General features: G+C 43.5%; 1 protein-coding gene across 2 annotated transcripts in view; it reads right to left on the bottom strand.

Moving 5' to 3' along the window:
• LOC116939926 (uncharacterized) overlaps positions 1-11,655 on the bottom strand; it is a 71,294-nt gene that overhangs the window by 40,624 nt on the left and 19,015 nt on the right. For both annotated transcript variants that reach the window (XM_076065332.1, XM_076065333.1), the window contains exons 18-30: positions 10,708-10,799; positions 10,176-10,327; positions 8,641-8,779; positions 8,267-8,374; positions 7,510-7,701; positions 6,769-7,008; positions 6,182-6,338; positions 4,750-4,878; positions 4,294-4,441; positions 3,894-3,931; positions 3,438-3,593; positions 1,906-2,108; positions 945-1,110 (exon numbers count right to left, since the gene is read on the bottom strand). In XM_076065332.1, the coding sequence (XP_075921447.1) occupies positions 945-1,110; positions 1,906-2,108; positions 3,438-3,593; positions 3,894-3,931; positions 4,294-4,441; positions 4,750-4,878; positions 6,182-6,338; positions 6,769-7,008; positions 7,510-7,701; positions 8,267-8,374; positions 8,641-8,779; positions 10,176-10,327; positions 10,708-10,799 (1,920 nt within the window). The remainder of the gene's footprint in view (positions 1-944; positions 1,111-1,905; positions 2,109-3,437; positions 3,594-3,893; positions 3,932-4,293; positions 4,442-4,749; positions 4,879-6,181; positions 6,339-6,768; positions 7,009-7,509; positions 7,702-8,266; positions 8,375-8,640; positions 8,780-10,175; positions 10,328-10,707; positions 10,800-11,655) is intronic.

Below are 11,655 nucleotides of genomic sequence, written 5' to 3'. Positions count from 1 at the left end.
CAGTGAACTCAAGCACGTACACCAAGCTCTTAGGGCTAATGGTTACTCCGACTATACAATCCACAAAGCTATCACTCAAACCATGAAGAAGAACCCTCTTGAGGAGCCTTTCAAAACCATCACTTTACCCTACATTGCTGGGATCACAAAAAAGATCTCCAAAATCTTGAATAAACACAAGATCCAGGTCCGTTTCAACACATTACATAAAATCCGTGATCTGGTTCCGTCTGTAAAGGATGTGATTCCGGACATACAATACCCTGGTGTCTACAGACTAAGTTGCCTCTGTGGTAGTAGTTACATTGGAGAAACCAAACGCCATGTCTCGGACCGCATTCGTGAACATAAAGCAGACCTTAAACACGGTAGGACCAACACCTCGGCCGTAGCAGATCATTGTTCTAATTCAGTAGGCTCACATGCCATTGACTTTTCCAAGACGGAGGTTCTTTGTAAGCCATCTGGCTTCCATGAGAGATTCGTTCATGAGGCTATCCACATATACAAGCACAGAGACAATTTCAACCGAGAAGATGGATTCTATCTTAGCAATCATTGGAAAGATTTGATAAATCATTTCAGTTCTTGATTGATTGTTCACGCTTACAGTGGCTTTCAGACAGCATACATTATAAAAAATTTCGTCTCCCCCCTCCTCTTTTCAAAAAAAAAAAAGATGGACTAGTCCTGGGCAAACTGCCAATCGCTGCGCGTGACGCCAACGTTTTTTTTTATAAATAAATAAATGTGCCGTTTAAAAATAAATTTATGCAAACCGACACACCTGATGATGACCGTTTGAGTTATGGTCGAAACGTCGTGAGAATTTTTTATTGTTTTATATATATTTTGTTATTTTGTTGTTTCTCTTCAACGTGACTTTACCGAAAAAACTAAGAATATGCGTTTATTTTGTTTCAGAAAGCGAGAAAGGTACTCACAGAAGCACTTCCAGGTGTAGCAACAGCCATCAGCATCGTACACCATCACTGCGTTGCGGCACTTGGGTTTCGTGGAGACGCTGCACTTTTTGGTGGAGTAGGAGATGTTGTTCCCTCCATTGCAGGTGGCGATCGTGCAGTTGTCAACCTTCCACGATTCCATGAACTGTAGAACATTAAAAACGAACGTATTTGCTGTACACCGGTGGGCGGTATTAAAAAAAAAACACACATTTTTCGCAACAATATATTTTTTCCCAGGGTTCGCAACCCCGGTCAGAAGATCTTGCCGGGTGCTTCAAAGTCAGTTCTCGTGATGTCGAATCGGTCAGACGATGAACGTCATGAGCGGCTGAACACGGAGCTTCACAGTCTGTTGCCATATAGCACCCCAGCCTGATGACAATTGGCTGCTCTGTGTTCCAAAGGCAAATTTGACTCGTGCCCTAGAATTGGTCGGACGGTTCCTCGATTCAGTGAACCCAAATCAATGGTCAAGATTGACCTTTTTTTATCAAGTCTCAGTAAACCGAATAAACATTTGAATCGCACCAAACTTGGCAACAGGGACAATTAAAGATGGATAAACAGATTTCCTGATTCAAATTTAGATTTTAGACTGCTTAATGAGGACCAGTGTGTTATGCTGCACTAATGTACTGACAATATGTCCACACACAATAAGTTTGAGACTTATAATCACCATGCGCACGTTAACCATTGTGTGTCCCTTCTTGTAAAGTGTCTCCGTAACTGATACATTCACACATGTATTAACTTAGCAAAGTCTGTTAACAATAGTCTCAATACATTTATCAACAACACTATGGTGATTAAAGCAAAACAATATACAGGGTGTTTTTCAAAATTGTGAACCCGATTTGAAATCGCTATATCTTTGAAATTGGGTCCATCTTTTTAAAACACCCTGTATAATAGGCACGGTGCTATTTCCACTCACCTGACGTGGTGGTTTCATGGAGTAACACTCTTCAATTGTTGATATTGTTGTTATTTTTGGTAATGTTACCAATGTCGTTGTGGGCACTACAGGACTGAGCGTCGTTGTGGGTGCTGGGGATTGAGATGAAGAACTAAATGCTGTTGTCATTTTCTTCGTTGTGAACGTCACGGTTGTGACAGCCGATGCTGTTGTTGAGTGCCCTGTTCATTGAAACGCAAATTAAATGTCACAACTTAATTTTAACAAAGGGATTTATTAGTACTTTATATAGTAAAACAAACAGAATCAAAGTAAGTGAAACGATGTTTATTTACCAGGTAAGGCCCACTGAGCTATGTAGCTCTTTTTCAGAAGCGACCTGGCCACAAATGATAGCTCAACGAAGTGGCTTATCACGTGGACATTTATAGCAGCCAAATTCTCTAAACGCACGTTTTCTAAATGTGGAAGGGAAAAACCGAAGGACCTGGAGAAAAATTCCATGCGACCGCGGGTAGAAAGACACGCAAACTCCAAATACACATGCCTCAGGGCCGGGATAGAACCCATGGCCTCCTGTATACCAGGTGAGGTAGTTAAAGTGTGTGGTGTGTTCAAAATGAGTGGAGGGGGTATAAGGGTGGGGGTACCTGTCTGGACCACGACCGTCGAGTTGGGGAATTGCCCAATGTGTGATATCTACTGATTAGCACTACTCATTGTTGAAATTGGTCAATCTCAGCTCACTGCAGGTGGGGATGGGAGGGGGGCTGGTATGAACGTTTTGGCCACTTGCATGTGCGAGTGAAGCGTGAAATTTGTCCGTGTCGGTGTTGTCTGCCTCATTGGCAAGGGTCAGGCGGAGCTTGGGTTTGGACAAAGCACGTGTGATGTCTGTCCATCGGTTTGTGAGGGGATCAAGCTGATTCTGATTCATGCACAATGTAGGTGTGTGTAGTGTTCCATGCATGGACGGGATGTTTGATGTGTACACTGCTGAAGCTGTGTCCTGCGTGACGAGTTGCGCAAGCTTCAGGTTGCACGTTTAGGTGGTTACAACCCAATTCTGAAGAATGGCGGTCGGTTCCAATTGTTACAATTAACCATGCCTATTTTGTGTTGTTGTATAATCAATAAACACCTACCATTTGAGTTAACGTATTATATTTCTCATTTTATTCGTTTACATCCACATTATGTAAGTGATTAGAAAATGTGTAGTCATGTGACTCTTTTTATACGTAAACATGATGCTAGGATCATTTAGATTTTTAAGAAATCGCATTGACAGGACTTCTATCAACATCATAATACACGTTTGTGAAGTACATATATTTATATTTCTAACCCAAAAACCTATATTATGGATCATATTGGTCGCGAAAGCCTGCGTGTTAAACTGACAGAGAAAGATGTTTGAGGGCAAATAAAGGTCACACTGTCATGTCAATGTATCACTGTACTTGCCCCTTCAATTGCCATTAACATGTAAATACGAATGATCTTAGCCCGATTTGAATATCAAAATAATTGTAACTTGGTTTCATTACCGGTGATGATGGGTGTGGTGGGTTGGCAGCTGCTCTCCCTGTGGATGTGTCCACCAAGCTCACACGCCGCAGTGAAATGGCAGAGGCCATCAAGGCCATCACTCGTGAAGATTGTTTCTCCTGGGAGGTAGTTTCCCCCATTGAACCGGCAGCAGTCTGGAGGCACACAAAGACCAACATTTCTTAGATGTAATATGAGTCACTGTGAGGCTCCCAAACGTAAAAAACTGTCTTAAGCACCGTTGTGAGGGAAAAGAAGTCTGTTGAGATGCCAGATGTGGGAACATGCCCATGATTACCGTGGAGATGGAGTGACGGGATCAATGTGTGTGCAGGAGCTACATGGGTTGCTACATTGAGAGGGATGGTTACAGCTTGGGGGATGCATTCATCAAGCAGTGGATAGATGCTGGCTGATGATGAAATGAATAATGTGTGCAACTGTTTTCAGCTTACCATATGGTACACATTCCATATTTCCCATCACGCAGGTGCTGAAAAACATGGTAATATCATTGGGTAATTGTTAGTGTATATAAATGTATAAACAGTTTATGTTATTGATCTTTAGGTTGATTAGCAGAGGAATATATGTATATATCAGGCCATGTGTTCTGAATAAGTTAAACTGTATACAAAATAGACAAATATATTTAAATAATTAAAGCTATGCGTCGTTAATGTAGCAAAAAGCACCAATACAAATATTCTGAGTAACATTTTTACACGTTGAAATTTCGGAATAATATTACACGATTTCAAAAGGTGTTGGATAATAATTATTCGTGGGATGGGATATTATTAATATTATATTAATTTTTTGTGCACATGCATCGTGTATGCAACCGAACCTCACCAGGTCTCGCAAGTGTCCCTGTTAACCACGGTGCCATTCGCAGGGACAATCTGGCTGCCCATCTCGCAGCTGCATTTGTCCATGGAAACGCACGTCATCATGTGCTCATCCAGATAAGGAGTCTTTGCTGGGCATTTGGGATAGCAACCTACGAATATATGCAGCAGGTGAGCAAAATGCCTTAAGAACAGAGGAACGGATATTCAAATATGCAGTGACGAGCGTGTTCCTCTCTATGTCAGCATAGCGACTCATGTTATCAGTGGACTAAGAATTGTATTCAATTGCATAAAGATGGTATTTAAAAAAACAGCGTCTCATACATAGGCTACAGAAATTTGCTCACCATTGAACTAATGACATTTATTGAAAGACGGTATACAGTTTTCTGCAATTGAAAGTGTAGCTGATGGCCAGATAAAATATCAATGGAAAAGAACAACTTTGACACTTTACCTTCAAGTTGTGGGAAATTGCCCAAGTCGATGCCCGCTGGGTTGCCACAGGTTTTTGTGTTTACGATGCCACATGGTCTGTAGTGCCAGGTGCATGAGTCGGGGCTGTTGTAGTAGTCGCAAAAGACAGCTAGAGGAGAATAAAACAAGTATTCTCGTTATTGCATTCGAGGCACGAGTTGATTAATACGTATGTATGTAGTGACATCGGGGATGTCACTGTAGGGTGCCGGCCCGAGAGGGCCGTGGCGTGCGATGTCATCGCGTACACCCCGTAGGCGGGTGTAGTACCAGCCCTAGCGGGGCTTGGTGAGCGCTGTGATAGCGCGGGCACCACGCACAGCACGCAGTGCGGGCTCCCACCAGGGGCATTGGGAGAGTGTCAGCCCAGGGACAGGGTTGCCCCGGGCCATGGCACTCTGGTTGACCCCATAGACACGTTTTCCAGAGTGTCCACAGAGAAGGCCCCAGGTGGGCGGGGGGAAGGGCTAGGGGGTGATCACGTGTCCAGGGAGAGCTCTCGAGCGGGATCGAGAGGGAGCTGGAACGCTCGAGAAGGTGGGCGGGGCCAAGGGCGGAGCAGCCCCGACCCAGGGGGGTATAAGGTGGGTCCCTGAGAGGGACCGGTGTTGCTGCATTCTACAAGCTGAAGCTCTACGTCCTACGAGCTGGAAGCTCTACAGGCATCAACACGTGGTCGGGACCCGAGTGAGGGTCAGACCCTTCGTAGCTGTAACTCCTACGTATAGGGTAGTTAGCTGGGTGGCCACCACCCTAGGCTGTATCTGGTGAAGGGGCAGTTACCCCTTTGTGTTACGTGTTGATGTTACAAATAAATGTGTTGCCTCTAAAGAAGAATGTCTGCGATTCAGTTGGACTCACTACACGTATGTAATCACTTGTAAATAGTTGCACTGCAATCATACAAATGAAAGGCATTTTTAAACCCACAAATACTCAAAGGAAGATGTAACCCAAAAGTAAACAGCTCTTGAAGCTACACCAAGACTGTGTATTCGACATGAGGTCAAAGTTTCTAGTGACTTTACTATGATGTGATTACCATACTTGTTTATGCAATGCCTTCTGTAGTAGTATCACTAGAATGACAGAGTGCTTGACTGTGAATTTAAAATATTTTCTTTTGTAACGAAATTTTACGTTTGTGTTGGGCAGCCTTAGGTTGCATCTTCCATATAAGAAGTATTTGTTTTTTTTCAGTTTTCATCTTCACTTAAACGTAATACATTTCAATTGCCTATTTAATTAACTTCAGGAATATTCACAATGACGCAATGTCCGCTCCGCATTATAATACGAACTATAATTGCAATCCTGCTGCTCTACCAAATTCGCTCGATCTTGGTCACCCGGTGAGTGGATGCAGAAGCAAAATAAGGCGCGTGTGGCAGTGTGCGCAAGCAGACGCTTACGGCAAAGATCCGGGGTCCTCCATGCCACGCACTGGCCAGCCGAGGTGCACGCCTCTGCATAGGCGGCCACTGACGTGCAGAAGCACTCGCAGTCACCGCCAATGTTGCACGCGCAAGAGTCGCGCACGCACGCCTCGTAGAATGGGATGTGGTCCACCTTCGAGTACAACGCCGCGGGTAAGTGTGGGCGCAACATCCCAAAAAAATTCAATACGGAAATAAAACCTCCGTGTGCTAAATGGCAATATATTGTATTTACTACATTGTTGTATGGATACATTTTTGTTGACGAAGTACGTTAATAAATATGCTCGCGAAACGTTAAGTGCATTTGGCCAGCACACTTTAGAAAAATGAGATGACGATCGATGGGACGGCGCTAATGACAGAATTCCAGAAGAGAAAATGCACACGATGTGACAGACCACCATGGAGATTGGGGGTTGAGATCAGTTCATGCACAGCAGATGGGTTGTAGCATCGCGGGGCCATAAGGGGTGGCAATGGCATGGGGCGCGCCTTCATCTAGCAGTGGATAGACAATGGCTTACTACGATCATGACAATGGTGACACTTTCAAACAGTACCTGGCTGTGGCAGGCGTCAAAGACGTCGGTTTTGAGGATGCTGCACTTGCGCTCCGACCACGCTTTACGGTAAGGGTTCATCTCGCAGGGTGATGCTTCATCGGTCACATCTGAGCATGCGTCGCTCGCCTTCCAACTGTTCCCAAAGTGCAGAGGACTGGCCGACAATGAGTGGTCGCGCATGGTGAAGTCATCTGACATGTCGAAGTTGTACTTGCCACACAGGCCACACAGTTGGTTCTGAAAGTCAAGTGGCAAGCAAATGACAGATGAAAACAAGTTCTTTCATTTGAATGTTCTTCTTTCAATGCCTTTAGCATTTATGTAGAATTGTTTTTAATATAGGCATTGTAAAAAAAATACGAATACTTCAGCCTAATATTTGATTATTGAATTGGAAACAACTCTCAGTAAAATGTATTGAATACTAATTGTGTATTCGTATTTCAAACTTAACAATAAAGCTGCAACAATTGTTGAAATTAGAGGGAACTCTTAATGACATTTATTGTTTAATTGGGGAATTAAGGATATAAAAAGTAGGCTGCTTCAAGGACAAGTTTGTTTTTTAGTTTTAAGAAAACATGTAGCCATTGAAGTCAAACGACCTGTGTTTGCAATTGTTTTGAAGTCATACACTGAAGTAGATTAATAACAGAATAAGTTGTATCGATGTCTGGTTGGTGCATTTGAAAAAGGTGTGCTCGGCCATGTACACTGTTGACATGAGGGTGAGGTCACCTGTTTGTCTGGAGGTGCAATGATGAACAGACTCGTCCGTCTGTCCCAAATGAGCTTGATTCCATTCGATGCTTTGACAATCAGATAGAGTCCCACCGTGTGAACTGTGAACACTTCTTCGCTCCCTTTGCTTGCAGAGCCGGACACGTCATGGATTTCATATTTACCATCTGCCAGCTTTATCTCCTTGTTCTGGAACATAAATGGTGCAACTTGTGAATCGCCTTACGTACACTATGAGACCTCCTTTGCCAGTAGCAAGATATAGTAATAGGTTTTTACCCTTTTATCTGGCACCAAAACTGACACCTTTATACAAGGGATCATGTTTGCAATAACCACAACACAAGCAGTCAAAATGCAAACAAAAAGAGACAACTCTGATAATGATATGCACTTTCCTTGAAATTGATTGGTCCACACCCGAGACGGCTTTTCTTAGAGCCTAGTCTCCACTGGTGTTGGACCAGATGACGCCAAAAGGTGTACAACTCAAAAACAGCGCATTATCAGAGTAATGAGAGCTCGGGGTAAGCATTTACACTATGAGACCTCCTTTGCCAGTAGCAAGATATAGTAATAGGTTTTTACCCTTTTATCTGGCACCAAAACTGACACCTTACGTACGTCAAATTAAACGAACATTAAGACATTCAAAACGCTTTCAATTGTAACGCATATATTCACACAGCGGTAAAAGTTTTTGTTGTAACAATGGGAGTTCATTATATACTTTATATATATAGACAGAGCTTACCTGCAGGAAGAATCTAATGGATTTGGAGCACGTGGACATAGAGCCACATGGTATATTCTCTGTGATGATCTGGAAAGTGCCGACTTTTGGATCAGAGACACAGAAGTCCTAAAAAAACACATTCGAATGAGCCTTGTTTGCACCAACTTTTTTTTACATATTGAAGTGAGATATATGAGTAAGTGTACCAACATCGTGTCACAAATTCTGCCACATAAATCACACAATATGACATTCATCATTTATATTTCGTCATGTATATTTGGAAGAACAGCAGCAACAGAACTGATTATGACACCTGATCAAAAGTAGCCACTACTCAGAAGAATAACTGGTGGTTGATTAAGACATTTTCATCAGAATCGTCCCAGTACCTGTGCCACAACGTATTCACAGTTGCCGTCAAACTGGAAGCGCTGCCCATCAAAGGTTGTGTAGTGGCCATCTCCGTACATCTTGCAGGTAGAATCACACTGAAGTTCTGTGCAGTTCCATGAGCCACTATAACACTTGCTGTGAGACAAGAGCGGACACACTTTTAAAATATACAAATAACATATACATTGGCAAGGTCAACCCCTTTTTGCTATGTAGGTCAGTATATCCATTTTGGGGAGGGAGCAGTGATGCAGTGTTTAGCACACTGCGCTAAGAACCTGGCTAGCTGAGTTTGATTCCCAGCCATGGCTAACAAAAGTGGTGAGTGATATCCGAAGCTGTCCTGGCACCCTCTTCTTTCAACAACTTGCACTGATTAGTCTGGTGAAGTGTGGTAAGAAAAAAAACCCCACACTACTGACTTGGCGAGAGAAAGTATAAAATGTACATTGGTACATTTTGTGCTTTTTTATAAACTAGTGAGTGATGGTAGTAAATTACCTATTTCCTATACATTCTAATATGTACATGCCTATACTGACATGCTACATGAAGATTATAATGCTCATGATAAACACATTCCTGCGGAGGGAGCTGGTAGGAACGTTGGGTTGCTCGGTCAATGGCCAGGGTCAACGGCGGCATGGTGTATTCCGCAAATATGCCCAACTGTGAGGGCGGGCACAAGCCGGCGTGAGTAGGTTAAACGTTGAGTTTTATAAGGGCACCACGGGGTGACCAGCCCCTCCCCACCCAGCCCCACCCCTCCCACCCCCCACCCAGCCCCTCCCTCCCCACCCAGCCCCTCCCCACCCTCCCCTCTCCACCCAGCCCCACCCCTCCCATTTTTGGATGCACGACGGGCGGACGGACACAATAATCCCCTGTGGGCTGGTGTAGCCAGGAGGTTCCTACCAGTATTACATGCTACACTGATGCGCCACAATGACATTGCTCCTTCCCTTCCAGAAAATCATGAGCGCCGCACCCTAACCACACAAGCCTTGACTCAGACATTATTATTCAAGTTTAACCCCAAATGTAAACCCCACCTGTGTGTCTCCCCACCTGGCAATTTGTCCTTGAAGATGCCACTCCAAATAGGTGTGCTGTGATTTTGATAATTATATTAAAGAATAAATGTATTAAAAAAACATCATAGCATGAAGAAATATAAAATTATCACTGGGGTGGAGCGGTGGTATAGTGGCTATTACGCCACACGATAAACCGCGTGACGCCAGTTTGGTTCCTGGCCATGGCTAACAAAGGTGGCAAGTGATATCAGAACTGGTCCTGCCCTCTCCCCGACATCACTAAATGACACACTGAGCATGGTGAACTATGGTAAAAAAAAGAAAACACAAAAGCAAAACCGACATGGTGTGGGGATATATTCGTTCATTGGTGGATTGAGAATGGCTGTTGTACTGATGATGAGAATGTATAGCAAGTTCATTTGTCCTTTTTAAAAAAAAAATGTTTAAAATGCAACGAATTCGCAAAACTAATGCCTGTATTATGCAAGCACCATTTGTTGCAGTCCACTTTGATGGTGTCTCCTGGAGTGTAGCTCAGTCCGTTGTGCTGGCAAGGGCATTCCTCTTTGTTGACGCAGTCTCCATTACCATTGTTGATCAGGCCCTCTGGGCAAATGCAACCAGGTTGGCACTGCCTGCCCAGCTGCAGGAAATACAACACAACGCATTCATTGATTCGCACTAAGGTAGAGATATTTTGAATCTATTAAATAATAACCCTCAATCAGGACAATCTAACAAATATGGACACGTTTACCCGACTTGGTGGCATTGCAGTGACCGTATTACATTTCGCCAAAACAGTTTAATCGCTTTTGGTTACAATCATTGATGGCCGAATTAATTTTGACAACGTTCTTGAAAAAAAATAATAATTTGGCTGTCTAGTTGATAACTTTTCTATTTCACTTTTTGTTTAATTCGAAATGGATACGTGTTTTATAGCCATTATTGTTGGCGCGACAGGCCAACACGGATGTCGGGGGGGCTTTGATCCACTCAGGGCCCACACCCAGCACTTACACACAGCGGTGTCTGTATTGCGCAGCTGCTCTCGCAGGCCTTTCCGTACGTGCTGGTGATGCAATCGACGTACACCATTGGAGAAGTGCATTCTTCAAAGGGAACAAACACAAACAGGACCCGCCACGTTCGTCATCAGAGGCCGCCGTGGAAATTTAACACAAATAGTGAGCTAATGTATTCGGCGTCAAGATTTCGGAAGCTAAGCAGGTTCGACCCTGCGAAGTGCTTGAATGAGCAACCGCCGTGAATAACAGGTGAAAATGCTACGGGGGGGGGGGGGGGGTAGGGAGGGATCTACATGATAAGCAGCAGAGGTCAGTGCAGCAACATGGATTGCTCTACTGCTCTTAGATGCTCCCATGTGTTTGCCCCCCTGCCTTCACCGATGCGCACTCCCCAGCGTAGTAAGGGTCAAACAAATGCCGGCGACCCTCTTCTAGCAGTGGATTGACAAAGGACTGTTCATGTTCTATATTTTAGGTAATGGGCACACTTCAGAGTTTGTACCTCACTGACAATACAACCTATTTTTTTTTAGCAAATAAACATGCATATATGTTTTTTTTTATAAACGTGTAGATCATATTAACCTCACCTATCGTACGTTTACGATAAAACTCCTGCATTAAAGATAATAATCACGTGTAATACATATGTAAAAGATCAACTTTTACAGCAAACACGACAATTTTCACAGTTCAAATATTTTCACGACACCTTTTAAATGTCATGGGCCATGCATCTTTATTAAGACGGTAAACATCGGCTGAATCACAGTCTTCTACAATTCGTGCTGTTCCAAATAACCAATGAATACGAGTGATCATTCTTCATGAAGCAACATCAATTGGTAAGTTCATTCACATGGGCAGACTTTCTCAAGTAGATATTAACGGTCAATGTAGAAGGTCAATGATATATTTTTTCTGGCTTCTCTCTTCCCGA

Source organism: Petromyzon marinus, chromosome 7 (assembly GCF_048934315.1).
Source record: "Petromyzon marinus isolate PM22_M1 ecotype Great Lakes invasive population chromosome 7, UKy_Petmar_22M1.pri1.0, whole genome shotgun sequence".
In the NCBI taxonomy this organism is placed as follows: Eukaryota; Metazoa; Chordata; class Hyperoartia; order Petromyzontiformes; family Petromyzontidae; genus Petromyzon; species Petromyzon marinus.
The sequence above is the reverse complement of the archived record's forward strand: the minus strand, read 5'-3'. Positions and strand labels throughout refer to the sequence as shown.